This window comes from Pseudophryne corroboree, chromosome 3, assembly GCF_028390025.1.
Source record: "Pseudophryne corroboree isolate aPseCor3 chromosome 3, aPseCor3.hap2, whole genome shotgun sequence".
Lineage (NCBI taxonomy): Eukaryota > Metazoa > Chordata > Amphibia > Anura > Myobatrachidae > Pseudophryne > Pseudophryne corroboree.
Genome location: NC_086446.1, coordinates 19136755 through 19163695, shown reverse-complemented (window position 1 = coordinate 19163695; position 26941 = coordinate 19136755). Strand labels below are relative to the sequence as shown.

Genomic DNA, 26941 nt, shown 5'->3' with positions numbered 1-26941 from the left:
GACTGCTGGGATTGGAACATTATACAGTAACACCAGGGAACATGTCTGGGTGATGACTGGAGAGGTGACTGCTGGGAATGGGACATTATACAGTAACACCAGGGGACGTGTCTGGGTGATGACTGGAGAGGTGACTGCTGGGAATGGGGCATTATACAGTAACACCAGGGGATGTGTCTGGGTGATGACTGGAGAGGTGACTGCTGGGATTGGGACATTATACAGTAACACCAGGGGATGTGTCTGGGTGATGACTGGAGAGGTGACTGCTGGGAATGGGACATTATACAGTAACACCAGGGGATGTGTCTGGGTGATGACTGTATCACTGTGTGTCTCAGGTTCCTATAAGGTGTCAGGATGTCACTGTCTATGTCTCCATGCAGGAGTGGGAGTATATAGAGGAACACAGGGGTCTGTACAAGGACGTCATGATGGAGAATTACCGGCCCCTCACATCACTGGGTAAGAGGAGACTGTCATGTATTGTACAGGGGAGAGCAGGTATGGGGGTCCCCTATATACACACATCACCTGATAATCACCTATATACACTGTACTCAGTCACTGTGTGTCTCTTACAGATGGGCCCAGTAACAGAGATACCCCAGAGATATGTCCCCGTCCTCTGTATTCCCAGGACTGTACAGAGGACAATCACAGGACCCCACAGGAGGATCAGGTAGGTGGGATTTAGGGTCTCACCAATATACCAAAGTGACTGTCACTGGGCTGATACTGAGGTGGGAGTGAAGCAAATAAGAGCAAGTAGGTGACACCGTGCTGCAGTGCAGGGGGCAGATCTGGGAGGAGCGTGTCCAATCTCAAATATCAATTTCAGTGTAAGAATAAAACTGCCCGATACTTGTGGGCTCCATATGAAAGCAGCCAGTATTTACCCTGCATGCAATCACAATAAATGTATGTGCCCCCTTGTAGTGCAGCATGGTTTGTCCAGATGCAAAGTTATATGATGTACAGATCAGCTGTGTGTCTCATACACTGATATTATACTGTTTCCTCTCAAGTAATAACATCAGGCATTACACTTTATATTCCCTGATCTATTTAGGGGGAACAGCTGACTGATAGGAAGATAAATTATATAGACAGAGAAGAAGAGACGTATGTGACTGATATGAAGGCAGAAGATACAGAGGTAGAAGAAGAGACGTATGTGACTGATATGAAGGCAGAAGATATAGAGGGAGAAGAAGAGACGTATGTGACTGATATGAAGGCAGAAGATATAGAGGGAGAAGAAGAGACGTATGTGACTGATATGAAGGCAGAAGATATAGAGGGAGAAGAAGAGACGTATGTGACTGATATGAAGGCAGAAGATACAGAGAGAGAAGAAGAGACGTATGTGACTGATATGAAGGCAGAAGATATAGAGGGAGAAGAAGAGACGTATGTTACTGATATGAAGGCAGAAGATATAGAAGGAGAAGAAGAGATGTATGTGAGGGGTGATCAGCAGTGTAAGGAGGAGGAAATTCCTACAGATATCAGCACAGGTGAGTAATAAACACTTATTGATAAGAGTCACATATTCTCCTTTCTCAGTAACTACGGCAGTCTCTTATCCTACACCCTCCTCTGTCAGTACAAACTAATGAGGAAAATGTATCTGCCCAGTGGGGTAGTCAGGAGCCATCAACACCTATTATACTCCTGCTCTCCCCCCCACACACTCTGGCGTATCTCATACATCAGGAGCCATCAGCCACTATTTTTCTTACGTCCTTGAGGATGCTGGGGTCCATATTATTACCATGGGGTATAGACGGGTCCACCAGGAGCCATTGGCACTTTAAGAGTTTAACAGTGTGGGCTGGCTCCTCTCTATGCCCCTCCTACCAGACTCAGTTTAGAAAATGTGCCAGAGGAGCCGGTCACAGCTAGGGGAGCTCCTAGAGCTTTCTTAGTAAAAGTTTTTCTTGGAGTTTTTATTTTACAGGAGGCTGCTGACAACGGCCTCCCTGCATCGAGGGACTGAGGGTGGGAGCAGTGTCTGCCCTGCGGAGTCTGAGCCACTGTCTCCGCTGACTGGGCACTGAGCTCCAGAAGGGATAGATCGCTCCCCACCGCAGGGAAACACTCACCCCAGCAGCATGCCGCCACCCCCTTACAGAGCTGAAGTGTGGCGAGTGAGTCACCGCCCCCCCATCCCCCCTAAGCGGGTGGTCGGTGTGAAGATGGCGGCTACAGGGTAGGAGCGCAGTATTAACTGCGCTCCTGGACGGCTCGGCGGTACCTAGGTGCGGCGCTGTGAGGGGCGCCCTGAGCCAGCGCCTGACCCTACACTGACCAAATCCAGCCTGTCTGGGTCTGCAGATCTCAGCCAGCACACAAAACCTCAGGCCAGTATAATCTATGAAGAGCGGGAAGACAGCGCCATTAAGGGGGCGGAGCTTCTCATAGCGGACCCAGCAGCGTTTCAGCGCCATTTTCCTGCCTGCAGTCGGATGCAAGTGGAAGAGCAGTCCCTACAGTGCAACTCCAGCTATCTGTACGGTACCAGGGGTTGTATAAGGGAGGAGAGGCTGTATATAGACTGTGTCACCTATTAAGGGACACAGTCAGTGCTGGTTTAGGGTCTCCCTATACCTGTAATAGCGCTGTGTGTTGGTTGGCTCCAATCTCTGTGTCTCTCTGTCATTCTTTGTAGGGAAACTGTGTCTGCCCTGTACCCTGTGTGTCTGTGGGGTGTACAAGCAAACATGTCTAGAAACGGTCTCATATGCTGCAGAGGATATACATTCTCAGGAATATCCCATCCCATGTAATCAGGATTGCACTGTTGTAGCGGGACTATTTCTCAGATTTCTGAGAGGGTTGCTAGAACTGAGCATGTCACTCAGGTACTGCAATCCTCTATGGTTGTATGGTCTGATACTGCCTCCTCGGGGTCCCCTGCGGTTCATTCTCACAAACGTGCACTTGCCAAGATTACGCAGGATGACACGGATTCTGACACTGCAGACGGTGACGGGGATGTGTCGAGGGGGACGGCATCACTTGATAAGGGGGTGCAGTTGATGATTGAGGCCGTACGGGATGTGTTGCATATTTCCGACACACCACCTGACCAGGTTGAGGAGGCCTTTTTCACAGACAGTAGGAAGGCCCCTCTCACGTTCCCAGCATCTAAGGAATTAAATGCTATATTTGAAAAGGCCTGGGAAAATCCGGAGAAAAAATTCCAGATCACTAAGAGGGTCTTGGTTGCCTTTCCCTTTCCAGAGGATGATAGAAAAAAATGGGAGTCTCCGCCTATAGTTGACGCCTCTGTCTCCAGGCTGTCAAAAACAAGTGGTTTTACCAGTCCCGGGATCTACCACGTTGAATGACCCGGCAGATTGCAAGGTGGATGCTACGCTCAAATCCATATACACAGCTTCAGGTGCTATACTGCGGCCTACTATTGCCTGTGCATGGATTTCTAAAGCTATAGCCATGTGGTCAATCACTCTCCAGGAGGACCTGACTACGATGGATAAAGGTGACGTTTATTTATTTTTACGTAACATTCAGGATTCAGCAGGGTTCCTGGTAGATTCCATGAAGGACCTGGGTTCCATGGCTGCGGGGATCTCCTCCATGTCCGTCTCGGCTCGCTGGGGACTCTGGCTGCGCCAATGGTCTGCGGATGCGGAATCCAGGAAAAGTATGGAGGGCCTACCCTCTACAGGTCAGGCACTGTTTGGGAGGGGGGGGGGGCGCTGGATGCGTGAATTGCCACGAATACAACGGGTAAGTCTCATTTTCTCCCCTCAGCTGCACCGGCTACGAAGAAGCCTTTTACACCAGCTACGTCACAGTCCTTTCGGCCCGCGAGGCCTAGAAAGAACAAGCCTTCTCACACCTTTCATCAGAGGTGTTTGTGCTAAAGGATAAAAGCCTGCTCCTGCAGGTTCTCAAGACCAGAAGCATGCTTCTGGTGCCTCCAAGTCCTCCGCATGACGGTGGACCGCACAGCCTGGAGGAAGGTCAGGTAGGAGCAAGACTCCGGCACTTCAGCCTCGTCTGGGTGTTGTCTGGCCTGGACACTTGGATACAGGATATAGTGTCCAGGGGTACAGACTGGAGTGTCAAACTCTCCCACCTCACCGTTACTTCAAATCAGGCTTGCCAGCTTTGCCGGCAGACAGAGCAATTCTTCTGGAAGCTATACGAAAATTGCTAGTGTCCGAGGTCATTGTTCCATTTCCACCTCATTAGTGGAACAAAGGTTACTATTCAAACCTTTTCGTGGTACCGAAGCCAGATGTTTCGGTACGGCCAATTCTGAACTTAAAGTCTTTGAACCCTTATCTCAGGGACTTTAAACTCAAGATGGAGTCTCTGAGAGCTGTCATCTCATGACTGACGGAGGGGGAGTTCCTGGTGTCCCTGGACATCAAGGATGCGTACCTCCACATTCCCATTTGGTTGCCGCATCAGGCATATCTCAGGTTTGCACTGTTAGACGATCACTATCAGTTTCAGGCACTGCCCTTCGGTCTCTCCGCGGCACCGAGGGTCTTCACCAAGGTGATGGCAGAGATGATGGTTCTCCTCCGCAAGCATAAATCCGTATCTGGATGATCTCCTGATCAAGGCGTCGTCCAGGTAGAAGTTGTTAAGATCCATTGCTCTCATGACACATCTGCTCAAGGGGGTGGTAGTCATGTGACCGCCGGTCGGCTGACCGACAGTCACATGACCTCCGTGAGCCCGACGGCTCACTATCCCGATGGTCGGCATGCCGACCAACAGAGACTATTTCCACTCGTGGGTGTCCAAGACACCCATAGAGTGGGAATAGAACCCGTAGCGACCGTAGGTCGCCACCGAGCCCGCAAGGGGCTTGCTGCACTCGCCCCTCCCCACCGGGATCCCGGCGTCGGTATGCTGCCGGGATCCCGGCGTTGGTAATGTAACCGGCGGTCTGGAGACCGCCGGTCACCCGTACTACACCCACTCAAGGAGCACGGTTGGATCCTGAACCTTCCAAAGTCTCATCTGGAGCCGACAAGGAGGCTGTATTTCCTGGGGATGATTCTCGACACAGAGGTGCAGAGGGTGTTTCTACTGGTGGAGAAAGCATTGGAGATTCAAACAATTGTCCGGGATGTCTTGAAGCCTTCCCGGGTATCGGTTCATCAGTGCATCCGCCTTCTGGGGAAGATGGTTGCCTCCTACAAGGCTCTGCAGTACGGAAGGTTTCATGCTCAATCCTTTCAGCTGGATTTTTTGGACCAGTGGTCGAGGTCTCACCTACATATGCACCAGAGGATACGTCTGTCACCAAAAGCCAGGATTTCACTCCTCTAGTGGATACAATTACCACACCTTCTGGAAGGTCGAAAGGTTCGGCGTTCAGGACTGGATCCTTCTAACCATGGATGCAAGTCTAAGAGGTTGGGGAGCAGTCGCTCAAGGGTAAACTTTCCAAGGAAGGAGGTCGTATCAAGAATCCCTTCTCCCAATAAACATCCTAGAGCTAAGGGCTGTATACAACGGCCTTCTTCAAGCAGCACACCTTCTATAGGATCAAGCTGTTCAGATGAAGTCGGACAACGTGACCACAGTGGCCTACATAAACTGACAAGGCGGGACGAAGAACTGGGCTGCAATGTCAGAGGTGTCAAGAATCCTCCTCTGGGCAGAAAGGCACGCAGTGGCGATGTCAGCAATCTTCATTCCGGGAGTAGACAACTGGGAAGCAGACTTCCTCAGCAGACACGATCTCCATCCAGGAGAGTGGGACCTCCATCCGGAGGTGTTCAAGGAGGTAACCGGTTGGTGGGGAGTTACTCACATAGACATGATGGCCTCCCGCCTCAACAAGAAGCTGCGGAGGTACTGTTCCAGGTCAAGAGACCCGCAGGCAGTGGTGGTGGACGCACTGGTAACACCGTGGGTTTATGTGGGTGTATGTGTTCCCTCCACTTCCTCTGATTCCAAAAGTTCTTCAACTTGTAAAAAGAACAAAGGTTCTGGCAATCATCATTGCTCCGGACTGGCCAAGGAGGGCTTGGTACGCGGATCTGCTGAATCTTCTGCTGGAAGATCCACGGCCCTTACCTCTTCGGGAGGATCTGCTGCTGCAGGGGCCGTTCGCTTATCAAGACTTACCATGGCTACGTTTGACGGCATGGCAGTTGAGCACCAGATCTTAGCTCAGATGGGTATCCCGAGCGAGTTGATTCCTACCCTGATACAGGCTAGGAAGGGGTAACGTCTAAACATTACCATCACATTTGGAAAAATGATGCGTCTTGGTGTGAATCCAATAAATTTCCTGCGGTGGAGTTTCAACTTGGACATTTTCTCCTTTTTCTTGCAAGCAGGTGTGGATATGGGCTTGAGATTGGGCTCCATCAAGGTCCAGATCTCAGCTTTGTCCATTTAAAAAAAAAAAAACAATTGGCTGTCCTCCCTGAGGTTCAGACCTTTTTGAAAGGGGTTCTGCACATCCAACCTCCCTTTGTGGAGCCAACGGCACCCTGGGATCTTGATGTGGTATTACAGTTCCTGCATTCGGTTTGGTTTGAGCCTCTACAGGAGGCTGAAATCAAGTTTCTCACGTGGAAGGTGGTCACTTTGTTGGCCTTAGCTTCTGCTCGACGCGTGTCAGAATTGGGGACTTTGTCCTGTAAAGGTCCCTATCTGATCTTCCATGAAGATAGGGTGGAACTCAGGACTCGTCCGCAGTTCCTGCCTTAGGTTGTCTCAGCCTTTCATATCAACCAACCTATTGTGGTGCCAGTGGCTACTGACTCCTCAATTGCTTCAAAGGCCTTGGATGTTGTGGGGGCTTTGAAGATTTACGTGAAGAGGACGGCTCGTCATAGAGAATCTGACTGTCTGTTTGTCCTCTATGATCCCAAGAAAATTGGGTGCCCTGCTTTTAAGCATGCATATTCTACGGCAGGGTTGCCGTGTCTAAAATCTGTTAAGGCCCACTCTACTCATAAGGTGGGTACTTCCTGGGCGGCTGGCCGGAGTGTCTCGGCGTTATAGCTTTGCCAAGCAGCTACTAGGTCTGGATTGACCACGTTTGCTAAGTTGTAAAAGTTCGATACTTTGACCTCTGATGACCTCAGGTTTGGTCAAGCAGTTCTGCAGGAGCTTGCGCGCGCTCCCTCTCGTTCTGGGAGTTTTGATACATCCCCATGGTACTAATACGGACAGCTGCATCCTCTAGGACGTAAGAGAAAATAGGATTTTAATTACCTACCGGTAAATCCTTTTCTCGTAGTCCGTAGAGGATGATGGGCCCAGCGCTTCTTTATCCTGCAGTGGTTATTTAGTTCAGTACTGCCTTGTTCCTAGGTAAGTTCTGTGTTCTTTACTGTTTCAGAATGTTTCAGCTGTTGCTGAGTTTGTCCGGCATGTTGGACGGATTTGCCTTGTTGTGTGAGCTGGTATGAATCTCGCCACGATCTGTGTATTTCCTTCTCTCAATGTATGTTGTCTCCTCTGGCACAGTTTGTAGACTGAATCTGGAAGGCGGGGCATAGTGGAAGGAGCCAGGCCACACTGTTAAACTCTTAAAGTGCCAATGGCTCCTGGTGGACCCGTCTATACCCCATGGTACAAATATAGACCCAAGCATCCTCTATGGACTACAATAAAAAAGGATTTACCAGTAGGTAATTAAAATCCTATTTTCACACCTACTCTGTTATAGCAATATACCTTATATAAGGGTGGGTAACACGTGTACAGGCTTACCAGCATATGAGCACACACAAAAAGGAATGCTACCTTACCAATGCTTCCAGGAGTAACGTTAGGAGACATTTCTCTGATCCATCAGCTCATATGACTGATGTTATTGTTCATCTAGAATCTCCCATTCATACGATATGTTCCCCATCCATTGTTTTACATTGGTGCTGACATAGGACTTGTAGAGTGACTACATCTCCATTTATACTTCATGGTTAGTTACCAGTACAAGAGAGAGATATATCTAAGTCTTATTATAATATTACATTTGTTATTGTGAGTGTTCTCAGGAGGGTGGACACAATGATAGCCTGAGACACAATATTATAAAGCCTTCATTAAAAGTTATGTTTTATACACACACATTTACAATTAAGTGTCCCAGAGAGTCGTATTCTATTTGCAAGATTGATATTGTTACAGAAAATGTCACATTTCCATAATGTATTTTATTTCCAGCAGATGGACACACAAGCAGGAACATCTCAGAAGGACATCTAATGTCATCCCCGGATTGTGAAATAAAAGATAATGACAGTAGACAGGATTCTCCAGGAGATAACCCCATTACCCCAATTATACATCCAGCTCTATCAGCTGATCCCTCTGATCCTGGGAAATGTTCTCCTGATCACTCTGATATTGGAGCATCTGTTACAGCTCTGATAGTAGATACAGTGTTTCCCAGTTCTATAGATGCCAAATGTTTTATACAGAACACAAACCTTATTACCCATCAACCAGATAAGGCAGATGAGAGGCCATTTCCATGTTCTGATTGTGGGAAATGTTTTGCATACAAATCAGCTCTTGTTATACATCAGAGAAGTCACACAGGTGAGAAGCCATTTTCTTGCTCGGACTGCGGGAAATGTTTTACCCTGAAATCAACTCTTGTTACACATCAGAGAAGTCACACAGATGAGAATCCATTTTCATGTTCTGAGTGTGGGACATGTTTTGCATACAAATCAGATCTTGTTAAACATCAGAGAAGTCACACAGGTGAGAATCCATTTCCATGTTCTGAATGTGAGAAATGTTTTGCACACAAATCAAGTCTTGTTACACATCAGAGAAGTCACACAGGTGAGAATCCATTTCCATGTTCTGAGTGTGAGAAATGTTTTGCACACAAATCAGATCTTGTTAAACATCAGAGAATTCACACTGGTGAGAAGCCATTTTCTTGCACTGAGTGTGGGAAATGTTTTACCCTGAAATCAAATCTTGTTACACATCAGAGACGTCACACAGGTGAGAATCCATTTCCATGTTCTGAGTGTGGGAAATGTTTTGCACACAAATCAGATCTTGCTAAACATCAGAGAATTCACACAGGTGAGAAGCCATTTTCTTGCACTGAGTGTGGGAAATGTTTTTTACAGAACTCACATCTTGTTAGACATCAGAGAAGCCACACAAGTGAGAGGCCATTTCCATGTTCTGAGAAATAAGCTCTTGTTGCACACAATAGACGTCACTCAGGTGAGGAACCATTTTATTCTTCTGGAGTATACTTATCATTGCCATGTAACGTTCTTCAAGGTTCTTATCCTATCTCCCATGCTCTTTGCAATATACATGCTACCGCAGGGTGATACAATCGGACGTCATGTCCTCGTTTACCACTGCTATGCCGATGACCTGTCTTTTGCTCTGGGTAGTGAGAACTGTAAAGGTAAACTGTACCGGATGTTTACTTTGATTATGTTTTTCAATAAGCTGTTTAAACGACTCCGCTTCACCCCTCCAAATGATCAACAGTTTACCTTTACAGTAGACCAACATTCGGTAAACTTTTTAGATGTTACTCTGACTAGAGAGGGTAATAGATTGGTTCCATCTCTTTACACAAAACCTACCGACAGAAATAATTTGTTGTTTGCGCACAGTGCACATCCGGCTCCATTAAAGCATGCGTTACCATATTCACAATTCCTGCGGGCATTAAGGATCTCGAGTAGTCGTGAACAGGGTATAGCACAACTTGAGACTATGTACAACAAATTTCTACAGAGAGGTTATGGTGTTGACGTGCTCAATGCAGCTAAGGACAAAGTCCTAGCAATTCCCCCTAATCAGATCTTAACGTTTAAATCAAAAAAGAGACAAATTATGAATAAACATTGTTGGGTGAATACATTTAACCATATGAGTTCTACAATTAATGGTAAGGCTAAATCTCTATGGCCTATTATTACATCTGATAAGGATTTAAAACCATTACAACAGACGACATTAATGTCCTGTTATCAAAGAGGTAAAAATTTGAAGGACTATTTAGTCCGTAATGATATTTCGCAGTTGGGTAAAGTATCTAGGGTTAATACATTTCTGGGGAAGCCCAAAAATGGATGCTTTAGGTGCCCTAACTGTACGACCTGCAGTTATTTGCAAACAGGTCCCTCCTTTTGTCATCCTTATTCAGGGGTGAAATATGATATTCGATTTCATTTGACATGTACAAGTAAATTTATTATATATGTTATCACCTGTCCGTGTTCTAAGATGTACGTTGGTAAAACGGAATGCACCTTGAAAGAACGTATGAATCAACATCGTTCGGCCATGTTTGGCTTTGGCAGCAGGGAATAGTGAGCAGCCGGTGGCTCGCCATTTTGTTTCCCAGAAACACAGTTTAGCGACACTCCGTTACAGGATTATAGATCATGTCCCCCCCCTTATCCAGAGGTGGTGATAGGGCAAAAAAATTGTTACGTCTAGAATCACAATGGATCATTAGACTTGATACGCTGTCACCAAGAGGATTGAACGAATCTTTGGGATTACAGTGTTTCATTTAGCCAGCATAGATTTCTAACCGAGTTTATGTGTGATAAGAGTATTTTTATTGCCATAGCAATATGCGATTCTGAGCTGCCAACTACATTTGAAGGGTTAACAGGTCCATATATTGGAAGGGGAATAAGCGCTGGGTGTGTTTCTGCATTTGGTATTACCATGTAATATAAAGATGTGATTAGCATAGGTGTTCATCACGTGTAATCCAAGTCAGTGTTGTTGGTGTTTTAAAAGTAAAAAAGTTTTTTATTTTTCACTTATTATTTTGTTTTTATTTTGTTTTTGGATGTAGACTTTCTATGTAAGTTCTATGATTAAGCCATCCCAGGTGTTTGGGGCGGACCCAGGTACTGATTTTGAGGTATTTGGAGGCCGGAACTATTGTACTGACGTCATGCTTGTACTCAGGTGGTGGGTATTTAACCGTGTTGCACCATTGTCTTGTATGTTACCTGCTTGAAAAAAGCTCAATAAAGGAGCTGAAACGTTGCAAAGAAATGCAGTCTATTTGAATTTATTTCATCAGTCCGGAGTGCCGCCGCTGGGAGGTTATATATATATATATATATATATATATATATATATTTCATTTGTTTATTTTTGTTTTAAATAAGGTATGTCGAAGTCAGAAAATATTACAAAACACACATTACACACAAACACCACATAGGTGGCCTGCGTGTGCGTGCGTGTTCGGCTGTGTATGCACATATTCGCAAATTGCGTATGGCCGCTCCCGCGGTCCTGCACCGTTTGAGCGTGCTATGAGTAATTGCAGTGGAGTTTGTACTCTCATGGAAAAGCCACAAAGACATATCATAAATCTAATATATATATTGTATAAATCCCCCACTGTCTGCTTTTTCTTCTAAATAGCATGAAGATCAGTCACACATAAATTAAAACTCCCAGAGACTAAAATACAATGGTCTTATTTACACTAAGCTTTAAAATTCTATGAAGAAGGCAAACACCTTTGTTTACTAGGATAACCGAGTTTCTATTTAAAACAATGGCCCTCATTCCGAGTTGATCGGTCGCAAGGCGATTTTAGCAGAGTTACACACGCTAAGCCGCCGCCTACTGGGAGTGAATCTTAGCTTCTTAAAATTGCGACCGATGTATTCGCAATATTGCGATTACTAACTACTTAGCAGTTTCAGAGTAGCTCCAGACTTACTCTGCCTGTGCGATCATTTCAGTGCTTGTCGTTCCTGGTTGACGTCACAAACACACCCAGCGTTCGCCCAGGCACTCCCACCGTTTCCCCGGCCACTCCTGCGTTTTTTCCGGAAACGGTAGCGTTTTCAGCCACACGCCCCTGAAACGCCGTGTTTCCGCCCAGTAACACCCATTTCCTGTCAATCACATTACGATCGCCGGAGCGAAGAAAAAGCCGTGAGTAAATATACTTTCATCATAGTAAAGTTACTTGGCGCAGTCGCAGTGCGAACATTGCGCATGCGTACTAAGCGGATTTTCACTGCGATGCGATGAAAAATACCGAGCGAACAACTCGGAATGAGGGCCAATGAGTACTGGATTGTCATTGTCTCACCTGAAGAAAAAAAACAAACGAACAGACAATACCCAGGAACCGAAGCTGTTAGAAAATCAATTAACAATAGTTAACCAAAACACAAAACCAGACGTTTAGAAATCTAAGATATTAACATTCATAGACTAAACTCATGGAGATGTGTGTGTTTGTGTATATATACATATATATATATACATATATATATATATATAATTCCTAACAAATTGCGATAGTAGGAGTATGTGTGTGCGTGTGTGTGTATATATATATGGATATATGTGGATATATGTATATCTTGAGGATTGAAATAGATAATCATCATGTGTGGGATCATATTGTTCAGAGTCACGTAAACATTAAGCTGGTGGGAATAAGAACATTATTATATATTACCACATTAAGTTATTAATAATACCAGATTTATGTATGATTAATGTGATGGGTTTAACTGGTCATGGGGCGGGAACTCGGATGCAAACAACAGAAACCACATCTCAAGTCCTAGCCATCGCCCACTTCTTGAGCTGACCAAAGGTCCCCAGGTGCACAGGATATGTCCCACCCCCGAACCAATGGAAGAAGAGCACACAGTGTCTATTGTATTATGTTTTGATATACTGTATAAAAAGCCTGCTGCAGCCTGGCCTGACAACAAGACTCTCAACGCAATCAACCTGATAGCGGAGGGCCGGGCTGCGCAAGCGAATATTCTCACGTATGTACATTGACTGTAGCCATTTACTCTGTTGTATTGTAGTGCATAAATTGTATTGTTAACCCCCTTTCAGATATATAACTGTGGTGTCGGAACCCAGTGATTAACTACAAATCGGTGTTGTATCCTCTTTTCCCTGCTAGGGTTTAAGGTGTATTACATTACCTAACTGTATAAGGTTTTAAAGTGTATTAATAAGGTGTGTACGCGCTGCGGGTACTTTGTACCGTCAGCGCTGCATAAGGTTTAAGGTGTAATATCATTGCATTGCATTACTACTGTCAAAGTCAGAAAAATATCACTATGCACACTGCCATATTTGCACCTCATACATGTCCGCTCTGCGCATGCGTACGCTCTCCCGTGCGTGCGCATACCCGCTGTTACGTGCACCCGCAGGTGCACGGTATGCGTATTTACGGTAGAGTTTATGTGTTCGTAGCGGGCGACTCAAACGTTACATATTTTCACTATATAATGTATTTTGTAGATCATGGTCCCTTTGATAGATCTTGAAAGTTTAGTTAATGTAGCATGTTCCTGGACAAAGAGATCCCTCTTTGTTTGATACGAAGGGTCCAACACGGGTCATACAGTGGTGTTTAGTATCCATCGGAAGAGTATTTAATTAGCAATATTCCGGTGTTGGTTTGGAGCGGATTAATCGCTCGTGCGAATAGTTATGGACATAAGAAGTTTATGTCCATTTACTATTATTTGCACTTACTTAGCCATGCGGCGGGAAACCTAGTTTCCCACCCACCTGAGCAGTTGGGAATAGACACAGCCCACCTGTATGAATCAACCTATGACCTTTTGTTATAATGCGAAGACGAATTCCTGTGTCCGATGAACAATGAGATTGTAGGGACCATTGAATTGTATTGTGTGTGGGGCATAAATAGACAAGCCGATGATATCCAGCTCACTCTCTCTTCGACGGTTCTCATTGCTGATAATCGGGAGCTGGATATCGAGGCGCATGCGATCGTTCCCCTTGTGCGTAAGTTTTCTCCGCAATCATATTGTTCTTATTGTTATTGTGAGCCATATCTCTCTCTCTCTTCTCCTCTTTCTCTCTCATTTTTCCCTTACACGTAATTGTATTGTATTGTATTTCCTGTGTAGTTATCTGGTTAGTTAGTCTATGTTATATTGTAGTGTGTGACTTGTACTGTATTATTCTTTTTTGCAAGTATAACATTCATATAAGGCGTTAGACCCTAAGCCCGGTAGTTGTGTATTTCTTATAGTGTTAAGTATTCTCAGAGCGTCGGTGACGCTCGAACAGCCTTTAAGTTAATAAGGTTACACTGTGTTGCATCTACACTCTATCACTACAGTAAGGTTTTACTGCATATTACATTGTTTATGGTTTAGATATAAAGGTTTAACATTGTGAGCGTCTGCGCCGCTGGTGATCTCCTCGTGGTCCCGAGCGTCTGCTACGCTAAAGCGAATCATTACGTTAGTCAGCAGCCAATAGCGTGCCTGCCTGTGATCTCTTGGCCGTGAGCGAACGTGACGCTTGAGCGTCTCGACTACGGCTAAGCGATTGTTTCGCAACGTGCGTACCCTTATGGTACTCCATACGTCAATAGCGTACAGTGTTCATAGACCTCTTAAAGGGTTTTAAATAAGATAAATATTTAGCTTTATCAATTGGCGGCTCGTCCAGTCCTTCACATATCTCTGCTAGGTAATTTCAGCAGACATTATCCATCAGCAAAGGGCGGGAGATCATATTCCTCATAGTGCTGTTTGGATAAGCGTCTGCTTCGCTTAGTAAAGGGTGCTGAGGGAATCCGGAACCGGAGGTAAGAACAACACGCTAGTGTCTTTTAAAACTGTTTATTTCTGTCTTGCGTACGCACACACGCATATCTGCATTTCTTTTCATTCGTGTATTTTCATATATCACTCTCCTGTTTGCCATTTTATAATTGATAAACGTGCTAAGAGAGATTTTTCGCTATTTAATAGTTAAAGTGTAAAAGTAATACATTAAGGGGTAAATTGCAAAGCTCGCACGCAGCTCTACCTAAAGATACAAGGAGAGATTGGTGCGGTGCTCAGTAGACGATCGAGGATCATCTACATTGATAAACGTGTTAGTTGTGTTACGGTGGACATTTGCTTTGTGTACACGTGTCTCTAACAAAGGGCTGAGACTCGCGTACGCAAAGGCCGACGCACGCAGCGTAAATTACGCAACGGAGCGTCCGGGTACGCCCACGTAACTCAAATCACACGATAAGTGTTATTTTAGCAGGCGAAAAGGTGGCAACGCGATAAATAGCGCAAATCTATTTTTAGTGTCCGAAATTTAGACTAACAGATCCTTCTCCAAATTTACAACACATCTGGTCTAAAGAAACATTTCTGCGCAGAAATAGAAATAGAAACAAAAGTGTACATGTGGTGAGTGAGTGTGTTATATACAATTTTGAGGTTGAACCACAGGAAGTCGGGATCCCGCAGGGTTCATACGTGTAAGTGACGTACATGGTGGCTAGGGAGGCATCCCTTGTTAAACATAAATCAGAGCATTAGAGCATAGCAGACCAGGAGGTCATACTGTAGCACAGACCAGGAGGTCCAGAACAGACCAGGAGGTCCAGGTACAGCAGACAAGGAAGTCCGCTATAAATAGAGAAAAGAGCACAACCCCGGGGGTTGGTGCAGAACCCATATAGGCCATAAAGCTCTTGCTGAAGGAATTCGCAGCCGAAATTTTCGATTCCGTTGGACGCTCCGTACATAAGATTAGTTGCTTATGTACTGAACGATTGTACCGCACGTAATTGTGTGCATTAGTAAACCTGACCAGTACCATTTGCGTACCATTAAGGGTCATAAACGCTATTTGTACATTCTGACGTGATTTGTGTAATTTTTTATTTTCTAAAAGGGAAGTTTGCTGGTCACTCAGGAATTGTCCAACAACCAATAGTTACTGGAAAGAGTAAGTGTTCTGCGGATAACCCTCGCATGTTCCAGTAAATAGAGGTTCAGGTCAGGGGCCCTGGGTCGAGTACGCCAGCACTAGGGCAGTGTGTAGGTCGTATTGGTCGGCGTGGGCGAGTGAGTGGGGTACTCGGTAAACCGCCACCGTTGGCCTATTGTGAACATTTTGGTTTGTTTGTAAGGGTTCGCTAAGCGCAACGCCTGCAAGTTATGGGGGCCAATTGTTCAGGTAGGGGACGATCAACCTCGGTTCGGGTTGATTCAGTGAACCGACCAGTCGGGTCGGCAAGATATGTAATGTGTGAAAAATATGGTTCACACACAGAGGTTTTATGTGATGAATGGGAGAAAATGACAGTACATGACGGGGAGAAATTCCCAAGAGTAGGCAGCTTCAGCCCAGAAGTGTTACAAAATTTAAGGAGGAGGATATGTCTCATTAAATCAGCAAAGAGACGAAAATACATTATGATTATTTTCAGTTGTGGCAACAGGGTGAAATACAGAGAGGATTGGCTCAGGCGGCGGGATCTAACCCTATCAGGAAACTGATAGCCACGGCCCCACCGCCACAATATATATCAGGAGAGAAATTGGTTGCGGAGAATGACGCACTAGGGTGTAACAAACAAACACTTAGCAACTGTGTAAATGTTAATAAGTTAACCAATGCAAGTATTAACCCGTGCAAGTTGTACCCTGTTTTGAACTTTCCCCAGGAGTGTGATCAAGAGGACGAATCGGCAACAATATCGGCGCTCTCTCTAGCAGCCACCATATCAGAAACAACAGTAGGCACGGCCCAACCCATAAGATTAGTAGCAAAGGCCCCTAGCGGAGGGACAGGTGAGGTCGTATCAACGGGTAAGTACGGCACCATACACTATGCTGAAACTGTTTCACCACAGGTTGTAGAATCTACACAGAATGATGTTGCTAGACTTAATCCTGTTAGGGTAATAGCAGTGCCAAATGGGAAAACTGACGTTTCAGGAGTCACTCCTGTCAGGAACATTGCCATGTACAGCCCGTTTTCCCGAATGGAATTAAGAACCATAGTGTCTGAATTCCCTGACCCTAGGAAAGATTTAGTTGCTAGCCAAAAATACATCAGAGACCTAGGGAACACTTTAGAGCCAAATAACAAAGACTGGCAGATATTGCTGAGGGCATGTTTACCCTCCAATGTCGACGCAGCTCAATTTTTAGCTGACTGTGGGTTAGATCAGGATGTACCTCTTACAGATGTGTACAACAAAGATAATGTAAAAAGAATAAGTTTACAGTTAAAGGAGTATTTCCCAGCGGTAGTTAAATGGAACAAGATATTCTCCATTAAACAAAAGGAATCAGAAAGAGCTGCAGAGTATTTTCACAGGGCATTATTAGAAATGGCAAAATACACAGGCATAGAGGACATTAAAACAAACAAACCATCGAGAAGTAGCAGTATCTGTACTAATGGATGGTTTAAAAGAGGCATTAAAGACCAGGGTACAGACCACGCAACCATGTTGGCGAGGTCTGTCGGTGGCTACTTTGAGAGAGGCTGCTAGTGATCACGACCGGAATATCACCAGACACAGGGAACTACAAGGTGATAAATTAATGGCCGTAAGTATACAGGCCCTGACCACAAGGCAGCCTTTGTATAAATCACCAAACCCTGTGGGTAAGTCAAATGTGGTAACCTGTTATGTTTGTCACAGAGAGGGACACTTTGCACGAGACTGTAGATCAAGAAATATACAAAAATCTTATCAACCCCCTAGACAACGACACGACACACGACATTGGGATCAGGGTCCGCAGAAACGGAGTTATGAGCCACATACAGGGGAAGCAAAAAGATATCCCCCAAAAGGAGGCTGGCAAGCTTCTGACAGTTCCCAGTTAACCCCTTCACAAATAGTTGCTGCCAGCGGGATTCAGGGAGGTCACCATACCCAATAGGGGTGTGGCCATACCTGTAATCTGCAGCCAGTAAAATTGATTGCAAGTCTTGGAAGTGAACCCGAAATTGCAATTGATGTAGCTGGTAAAATCTTAAACTTTCTTGTAGATACGGGGGCGGCCAAATCAGTGATAAATTCGACAGTGGGCATGAGAACCACTGGTAAGACAATTCTAGCCATGGGAGTAACAGGAGTAGTCCAGCACTACCCTGTTAGCAAACCAGCCGAGATTACAATAGGGCCTTTACATACCAAGCATTCCTTTTTGTTGGCTGCATCGGCACCGACTAATCTCCTGGGAAGAGACTTATTGTGTTAATTGGGGTGCGTCATTTATTGCACTCCTGAAGGTGTATTCTTGGACATACCTGAGAATCACGCTCAGGAAGTGCGAGACATGTTAGACTCCCCATCAAAATTAATGTCACATACCATTATGACAAATAGGACTCCATCCCAAGTAGAAGAGACGACATCCCAGATACCAGAGTCACTTTGGACTAAAGATGGACAAGACACTGGATTAATGGCAAACGTAGCTCCAGTAGTTGTACAAGTAAAAGATGGTAGGATAGCTCCAAAAATCCCACAATACCCTCTGAAGCCAGAGGTGGAGTTAGGAGTGTATCCCGTAATAGAGCGCTTGCTACAACAGGGCATTCTGGTAAGAACATCCAGCACAGCCAATAGTCCCATCTTCCCTGTTAAAAAGAGTGGGGGGAGGGGTTACAGGCTAGTGCAGGATCTAAGGGGGATTAACAAAATAGTTGAGAGTCAGTTCCCCGTAGTGCCAAATCCAGCTGTCATCCTTATGCAAATCCCTCCCACTGCGAAATTTTTCACTGTTATTGACCTCTGCTCTGCTTTCTTTTCGGTACCTCTGCACCCTGACAGCCAATATTTGTTTGCATTTACATACAGAGGAGTCCAATACACATGGACTCGATTACCACAAGGATTCATAGATAGTCCAAGTATATTTTCCCAGGCTTTGCATGATTGTTTACAGTCTTTCCAACCAGAGAGTGGATCAGTATTGATACAGTATGTGGATGATTTACTGCTGTGTTCAGATTCATTGGAAGCGTCCCTGAAGGATACGAAACAGCTCCTGTTTCATCTTTCAGACACAGGACACAAGGTTTCCAAAGACAAGTTGCAATTATGCCAAACTAAAGTAAAATATTTGGGACACTGTCTAACACAAGGACTGAGACACCTGACCACTGATAGAATTCAAGCAATTAAAGACATGATTCTGCCACAAACTCAGCAACAGATCAGAACATTTTTAGGAATGTGTGGGTATTGCCGTAACTGGATCCCAGAATTTTCCATTCTAGCGTTACCTTTGCAGGAGATGGTCTCCTCAAACAAACCGGATCGGATTTCGCATACAGACGAGTCCGAAATGGCATTTGAGAGACTTAAACAGTGCCTAACGCAGGCACCAGCATTAGGTATGCCAGACTATGGGAAACCCTTTGAGCTGTACGGAACAGAAAGTGCTGGTTGCGCGGCAGGCGTCCTAACCCAAAAGCACGGTGATGCCAGCAGGCCGGTAGCATACTACAGCGCTCAGCTAGATACGGTAGCGCGGTCCCTCCGCACATGCTTGCGAAGCGTTGCTGCAATAGCATTGCTAGTAACGAAAAGCGAAGATGTAGTGCTAGGTCACAACCTCACAATTCATACACCACATGCAGTGTCAGCCTTGCTAAATTCTGCCCAAACCAGGCACGTCTCATCAGCGCGGTTTACAAGATGGGAATTGGCACTAATGGCTCCCGTAAACATCACCATAAAGAGATGCAGTGCATTAAATCCTGCAACATATCTCCCAGGTGTGCCTGGACAGGCACAAAGGGTGGAGGATGAGAGTGATGGGGAAGGAGGATTTAATACAAAGGAGGACACACATGATTGTATGGAATATTTGACCCAAAATTTTACCGCAAGGCCTGACATCAGTGACAACCCACTGGAAGAGGTAGAGCTTACTTTCTACACGGACGGTAGTTGTCACAGACAGTCAGACTCGGGAGACTTGTGTACTGGATACGCAGTCGTAGACGACCAAGGCACCATAGAAGCTGAACCGCTAGGCCCACCTCACTCAGCCCAGGTTGCTGAACTGGTCGCCCTAACCAGAGCATGTGAATTGGCTAAGGGCAAATCAGCCAATATCTACACCGACTCTAGATACGCATTCGGGGTAGTCCATGATTTCGGAGCCCTATGGCGCCTCAGAAATTTCATGACGGCAGCTGGTACACCGGTAGCGCATGCAGCTCACATCAAAAGGCTTCTAACAGCGATACAGGAACCCGACAGAGTGGCTGTTATCAAGTGTAAAGCACACACATATAACCAGGACCCAGTATCACTTGGTAACAGCCGAGCAGACGAAGCTGCTAAGTTAGCAGCTGGTACCCCCAGAAAGACAGACACCACACAACTGATGGTATTTAATACCATCAACACACAGAAGCTGTGTGAAATGCAAAATTTGTGTTCCACACAGGAAAAGGCAGTCTGGAAGGCAAAAGGATATGGCCAGGAGTCCTCAGGACTCTGGACAGATGGACATGGTAAACCAGTGGCCCCCAGAGCATACCTTCCATGTTTGGCTGAAGCAGCTCACGGGCTGACTCATCTGGGCAAGGAGGGAATGTGCAAGTTGGTAAGAGCATATTGGTGCGCCCCAGGATTCTCATCTCATGCAAGTAAGAGAGCAATGTCATGCCTTACCTGTTTGAGAAAGAACATCGGAAAGGCAATACCAACAGAACCATCTCATATCCCACCTGCAGGCGGTCCTTTTCAGGTAATACAGATTGACTTTATTCAATTACCCCCTTGTCGAAATTTGAAATATGTACTTGTTTGTATAGATGTATTCTCAAATTGGGTCGAAGCATTTCCTGCGGCCACAAATACCGCTATGTTTACTGCTAAGAAAATTGTGCAGGAGTTTGTATGTAGATATGGTATCCCTAGAATAATCGAAAGTGATAGGGGTACCCATTTTACAGGTGATGTCTTTCAAGGAATGTGTAAGTTGATGGGAATTGATAGCAAGCTGCACACTCCATACCGTCCACAGGCGAGTGCGAAGGTGGAAAGAGTGAACAGCACTATTAAAAATAAACTGAGCAAAGTTATGGCAGAGACAGGATTGACATGGCCAGAAGCTTTACCCATTGTACTGTACAGCATCAGAACCACTCCCAGGTCCCCTCTTAATCTGTCCCCCTTTGAAATTTTGTTTGGTCGACAACCGCATGTTATGATTAACCCTCAGGATGATTTGAAGTGTAACAATGAAGTGACGGTAAAATACTTGATTAACATGAGTAAACAGCTAAGGAATCAAAATGATAATTTGAAGTTAGTGATTCCTGATTTACCAGATAGTAATTGTCATGACATTGAACCTGGGGATTATGTAATGATACGGAATTTTCTACGCTCAGGTTGCCTTATTGACAGATGGGAAGGACCATACCAAGTCTTATTGACTAGCACTACAGCATTGAAGGTTGCCGAGAGAGAGACTTGGGTTCATTCGTCCCACTGTAAGAAGGTTGCTGATCCAGAGAAGTCCCGTGATAAGGAACAGACGGTAGAAGTTGTATCACTGGAGTGTCTGTTCCAAGAGGACTGAGGCGGCACCTGAGCATTGAAAATCACAAGAACAAAAGCAGTTGTCGATTCCCTGTTCCCTTTTATTGTTTTTCTCCAACTTCCCATCCCATCCCCCTCAATCATTTCTTTCCCCCTTCTCATTTTTCTCCGTTTCCTCCTATAAGATGGACTTGCCCCAAGAGACTGTGATCCGGATTTTCCTGTTGACCATGATGTTGACCAGAGCAGTCTGTTCCGGCGAGAGTACCATGGAGGTCGGGAGAGGTTCTGGGATGGGTTCTGATGACAAAGATGGAGGCGTAGTTTTCCAAGAACAACTTAACCAACAAGTAAAGGCGAGTATCAGAAAACGATCCGATAGCATTGACAATAGAAGGAATTGTGAAGGATTGTTAGCTGAAGAAAACTGTATCTGTAGGCTCTGCGACAATGTAGTTGAGGATGGGTGCATTAAGAAATGCCAATCCAGTTTTAATATCCATATGGACCGGCATCCATTGAGTGACTATCACTCCTTAGTGGGTAGTGTGTTAACTCAAACAGATTGTTGGGTATGCTCTCAAGTACCTCAAGGTCATAGCAAATCAGGGCTAGTACCATTTCCTTTAACGGTAGGGGAGGTACTTGAGCTAAAGGGTGGGAGACCGGTGGACAGGAGGTTTAATATCTCCAGTCCTCCTAGTTTGAAGCTCCACCAATATCATGTGGATAGATCCCTAATATGTTTTAACATTACCAATCCCCGAAAGCCGGGAAATTGGGAAGTGTCATGGAGTAACCAAACCATGACCTTTTCATATAGAGCAGATAGAATGCCGACAGATACAGAGCTTATACGCCACATAGCCAGTAGAGGAAAATCTTTCCGATATAGGTATACCCTAGGAAGTAGGATTACGAGAGTTGGAGAGGTATCACCAGGATACTGCGCACATATCATACAAACTGATACGTGTACTAAACAGATGGGAGAATTAAGGTTAGGAGATTTCACATGGAAGATGTGTAATATGGTTATGTCCTACTCCGTCCCATATGTTCTCCCCGATGATGCATATTTCATATGCGGGAGGAAGGCGTATAAGTGGCTTGCCCCAAACTCTGAAGGATTGTGTTATATTGGAAAAGTACTGCCTGAGGTAATGACTGTATCACATGCCAAAATAAAAGATATACACCGTGGTGCCCAAGCTCCTTATACTCATACTCATTACGAGCACGTAGTTAAAAGGCAACTGACAGAAAGGACAGAGCATCCGGCCTCTGATCTGATCCATGAATCCACCGGGATTCAGGTCCTGCTTGCGTTAGATTTCACTCGCACCGCTCGAGGAGTGATGAACTATAGATACATATCTGCGCTTGCCAATTTGTTAGACAATATCACGGAAATGTATGACGACACGTTTAGGTATACTGGAAGAGAACTTCAAGCTTATAAAACAGAACTGGTCCAGCATAGAATGGTTCTTAATTATCTCACAGCAGTGACAGGTGGATATTGTGTCACACTGGCAACGCAGTACGGCGTGATGTGTTGCACATTTATTACAAATAGTACCGAGGACCCGGTCGAGGTCATAGACCAAAAGATGGACGATATTCTCCAATTAAAGTGGGAATTTCGCAGGAGACACAATCTCACTCTTGCTGCTGTGGGTAATGAGCTGACTGGTTGGGTGTCATGGTTGAACCCGCGAAATTGGTTCTCTGGTGTAGGAGAATGGGCTCAAGGAGTCATAATGGATGTTGGGAAGTTTCTTCTATGTATCTTAGGTGTTGTCATATCGATTGGTTTGATATTTAGATGCGGTCAGGCTTTAATGAAGTGCAAACGTCGTACCAGGGTAATGAGTCTGAGGAGTGAGGAAACTGTAATTCCAATGGATTTGATTTATGACCCAACTGTAGAAACAATGATGTGATGAAAATGCGATTATACGGTCCGTTTCTTTCACCTGTTTTTCCGGTTTTTCCAAGGTAAAAAGACCCACTTTTGACGAGGAATTTGATGATCCTGTATACAGACAACGGATGGATTAAAGAAGAAGTTTTGACAACCTTATACACAGATATTTGATGAACTATGCCATAGACCCCCAGTTTCCCTAGAAATTTTAAAATTACGCTAGCCCAACACTTTTGTAAGTCTATGGACATTGACAAAGCTTTTTGCTCGCACCTTATGGGCAAAAGCACAAAGAAGACTGCATTCAACAGACACCGAACAAGACTTCAACCAACAAATGTTCATTAACCTGAATACCACTGCATTTACCATAAGTGTTCTTTATCTTCATTTCTACAACCCTCAGGTAATGACACACATAGTCGATAGGGAATACAGGCACAGATATCAGCAATCACATATTCCCCCATTCATGTATCATCAACTAAAATGTGCTCCCCCATTTTGTTGCAACCACAGCCGAAAAGAGCTCGGTAGAGTTTGACAGCCCATCCACAGACCCTTAATACGGGATAAGAAGGAATTCAAATGTATACTTCGCAATACCTCGAAGCTTGATTTACAACATGTACGGCACGATGATACATGACCCCCCAAACATGGATTCATACACACATGCTTCTGCTATCTCACTAGGTCATACCCTTTTTCACACCTTCCTCTCTCCTCCCTTACCCAACCATGGAAATGTATTTACACTTGACATATATTTTTCTCTTTTTGAAATGTTTTAGGTGGCAGTTATTGTTGACTGCCAAAGGGTGGACTGTCAAAGTCAGAAAAATATCACTATGCACACTGCCATATTTGCACCTCATACATGTCCGCTCTGCGCATGCGTACGCTCTCCCGTGCGTGCGCATACCCGCTGTTACGTGCACCCGCAGGTGCACGGTATGCGTATTTACGGTAGAGTTTATGTGTTCGTAGCGGGCGACTCAAACGTTACATATTTTCACTATATAATGTATTTTGTAGATCATGGTCCCTTTGATAGATCTTGAAAGTTTAGTTAATGTAGCATGTTCCTGGACAAAGAGATCCCTCTTTGTTTGATACGAAGGGTCCAACACGTGTCATACAGTGGTGTTTAGTATCCATCGGAAGAGTATTTAATTAGCAATATTCCGGTGTTGGTTTGGAGCGGATTAATCGCTCGTGCGAAGTTATGGACATAAGAAGTTTATGTCCATTTACTATTATTTGCACTTACTTAGCCATGCGGCGGGAAACCTAGTTTCCCACCCACCTGAGCAGTTGGGAATAGACACAGCCCACCTGTATGAATCAACCTATGACCTTTTGTTATAATGCGAAGACGAATTCCTGTGTCCAATGAACAATGAGATTGTAGGGACCATTGAATTGTATTGTGTGTGGGGCATAAATAGACAAGCCGATGATATCCAGCTCACTCTCTCTTCAACGGTTCTCATTGCTGATAATCGGGAGCTGGATATCGTGGCGCATGCGATCGTTCCCCTTGTGCGTAAGTTTTCTCCGCAATCATATTGTTCTTATTGTTATTGTGAGCCATATCTCTCTCTCTCTCTCTTCTCCTCTTTCTCTCTCATTTTTCCCTTACACGTAATTGTATTGTATTGTATTTCCTGTGTAGTTATCTGGTTAGTTAGTCTATGTTATATTGTAGTGTGTGACTTGTACTGTATTATTCTTTTTTGCAAGTATAACATTCATATAAGGCGTTAGACCCTAAGCCCGGTAGTTGTGTATTTCTTATAGTGTTAAGTATTCTCAGAGCGTCGGTGACGCTCGAACAGCCTTTAAGTTAATAAGGTTACACTGTGTTGCATCTACACCCTATCACTACACTAAGGTTTTACTGCATATTACATTGTTTATGGTTTAGATATAAAGGTTTAACATTGTGAGCGTCTGCGCCGCTGGTGATCTCCTCGTGGTCCCGAGCATCCGCTACGCTAAAGCGAATCATTACGTTAGTCAGCAGCCAATAGCGTGCCTGCCTGTGATCTCTTGGCCGTGAGCGAACGTGACGCTTGAGCGTCTCGACTACGGCTAAGCGATTGTTTCGCAACGTGCGTACCCTTACGGTACTCCATACGTCAATAGCGTACAGTGTTCATAGACCTCTTAAAGGGTTTCAAATAAGATAAATATTTAGCTTTATCACTACTAAGGTTTTAAATATATCTCTGGGTGTGTGCGCGCTGTGTGTACTTTGTACCCCCAGCGCGGCGTTTGTACGCTAAGTCTGTACAAGGTTCGGGACTCTGTACGCAAATAGTACGTAGAGTGCATATTAAGTTTAGCGGCCGTAGCGGCTCCATGGTAGAAGTGTGTTATAAGGTATAGCTTTATGGTTTAAGATAATATCGACATTATCAATTGGGGGCATCGTCCGTTTTTTCCTCACACCCGCAGCCTAGCAGGTTAAAGAAGACTTTATCTATCAGCAAATGGCGGACAGGTATCCCACCTAAGCCTTCTCCTGGTTGGTGGATACACTGGAAACCCTATCTTATTGCTGATTAGATGGTGACTGCTCTGCATGGTTTGTAGGGATGCTGGTGGGACCCGTAAAGTAAATACGCAAAGCTATTTAAAAAAAAAAATCTGTGGATTTCTATTTTGGCACCAAATCTGCACACAACACAAGCATACACCTGTACTTTGTATTTGTATACCTGCTCGCATTGTTGCCATAAGTACTGATTACTAGATTCATTTAGACCTGTACGGAGAAATTTGTTGCTATTTAGTTAAAATATAGAATAAATATTAAGGAAGTAAACGTAAAACACAAATACAGTCTGGCCTAGTTAAACAGGTTTATACAGAAAGAAATTGTGTTGTGTTAAGTAAACGATTTTAGGTAATATCGCTTACATTTATAGAAGTGTGGGATTTGTACTATTGCGGACGTACGGTTTTTGTACACGTGTCTCGGACAAAGTACGGGACTGCTTATGCAACGTAAAGACGTACGCACGGTCGCGTGTTTACGCAACGTGCGTAAGGGTACGACCGCTAAGTACAAATTACACAATAGCATTGTTTAGTTTAGGGGCGGAACAGTAGCAACGCTACAATATCGCAAATTGCTCGGTTTCCAAAATTTAGTTTACATAAAACCTTTTCTACTCTGTTACCTCTGGGGAAAGCTATCAGTTAATAGGAAAGGATATTTTTCTGATCAGAAAACTATAGAGTGTGAGTGTGGGCTGAAAAAGGTGTGAATGTATTGAACCCCGCTTGGTGAACTCGGTGAAACTCGGTGAACTTGGTTAGCACGGTCTAGGTGAACATGTGCAACGGAGTGTGATAAAGCTTTGTGAAGTTGTTATTTTCTTGGTATTACACTCCGGCTGTTTTGGAGCAGTGTGAAGACTCCAGTGATCCTACAACTTATAGATCGCAAGTGTCTATAAGTGGTACGATTGGACCGCACGGTTGTGTGAGCAATACTTGGTGCAACGTGATACGAAGTTTTGCATATTTGTGCGTAAATCTCGTCATCATACGCGTTGTGTAAAGCACATGCAAGCGTGATTTGTGTAAAAATTGTCTTTTAGGCAGATATTCACTGGGTACGGTAAGTTACTCCTAAAGGCCCAGGGGATATAGGCCGAAGTAGG

At 44.7% G+C, this 26941-nt stretch overlaps 1 protein-coding gene and 1 pseudogene across 3 annotated transcripts in view; one reads left to right on the top strand and one right to left on the bottom strand.

Annotated features, from left to right (window-relative positions):
* Positions 1-11087, top strand: part of LOC135054541 (oocyte zinc finger protein XlCOF7.1-like) — a 30873-nt gene extending 19786 nt beyond the window's left edge. For 2 of the 3 annotated variants that reach the window (XM_063957685.1, XM_063957686.1), the window contains 4 exons: positions 387-465; positions 585-682; positions 1073-1520; positions 8185-11087. In XM_063957685.1, the coding sequence (XP_063813755.1) occupies positions 387-465; positions 585-682; positions 1073-1520; positions 8185-9182 (1623 nt within the window). In that variant the 3' untranslated portion in view covers positions 9183-11087. The remainder of the gene's footprint in view (positions 1-386; positions 466-584; positions 683-1072; positions 1521-8184) is intronic. The other variant, XM_063957687.1, reaches the window with a different exon arrangement.
* LOC135057077 (oocyte zinc finger protein XlCOF7.1-like) overlaps positions 1-26941 on the bottom strand; it is a 211787-nt pseudogene that overhangs the window by 81035 nt on the left and 103811 nt on the right.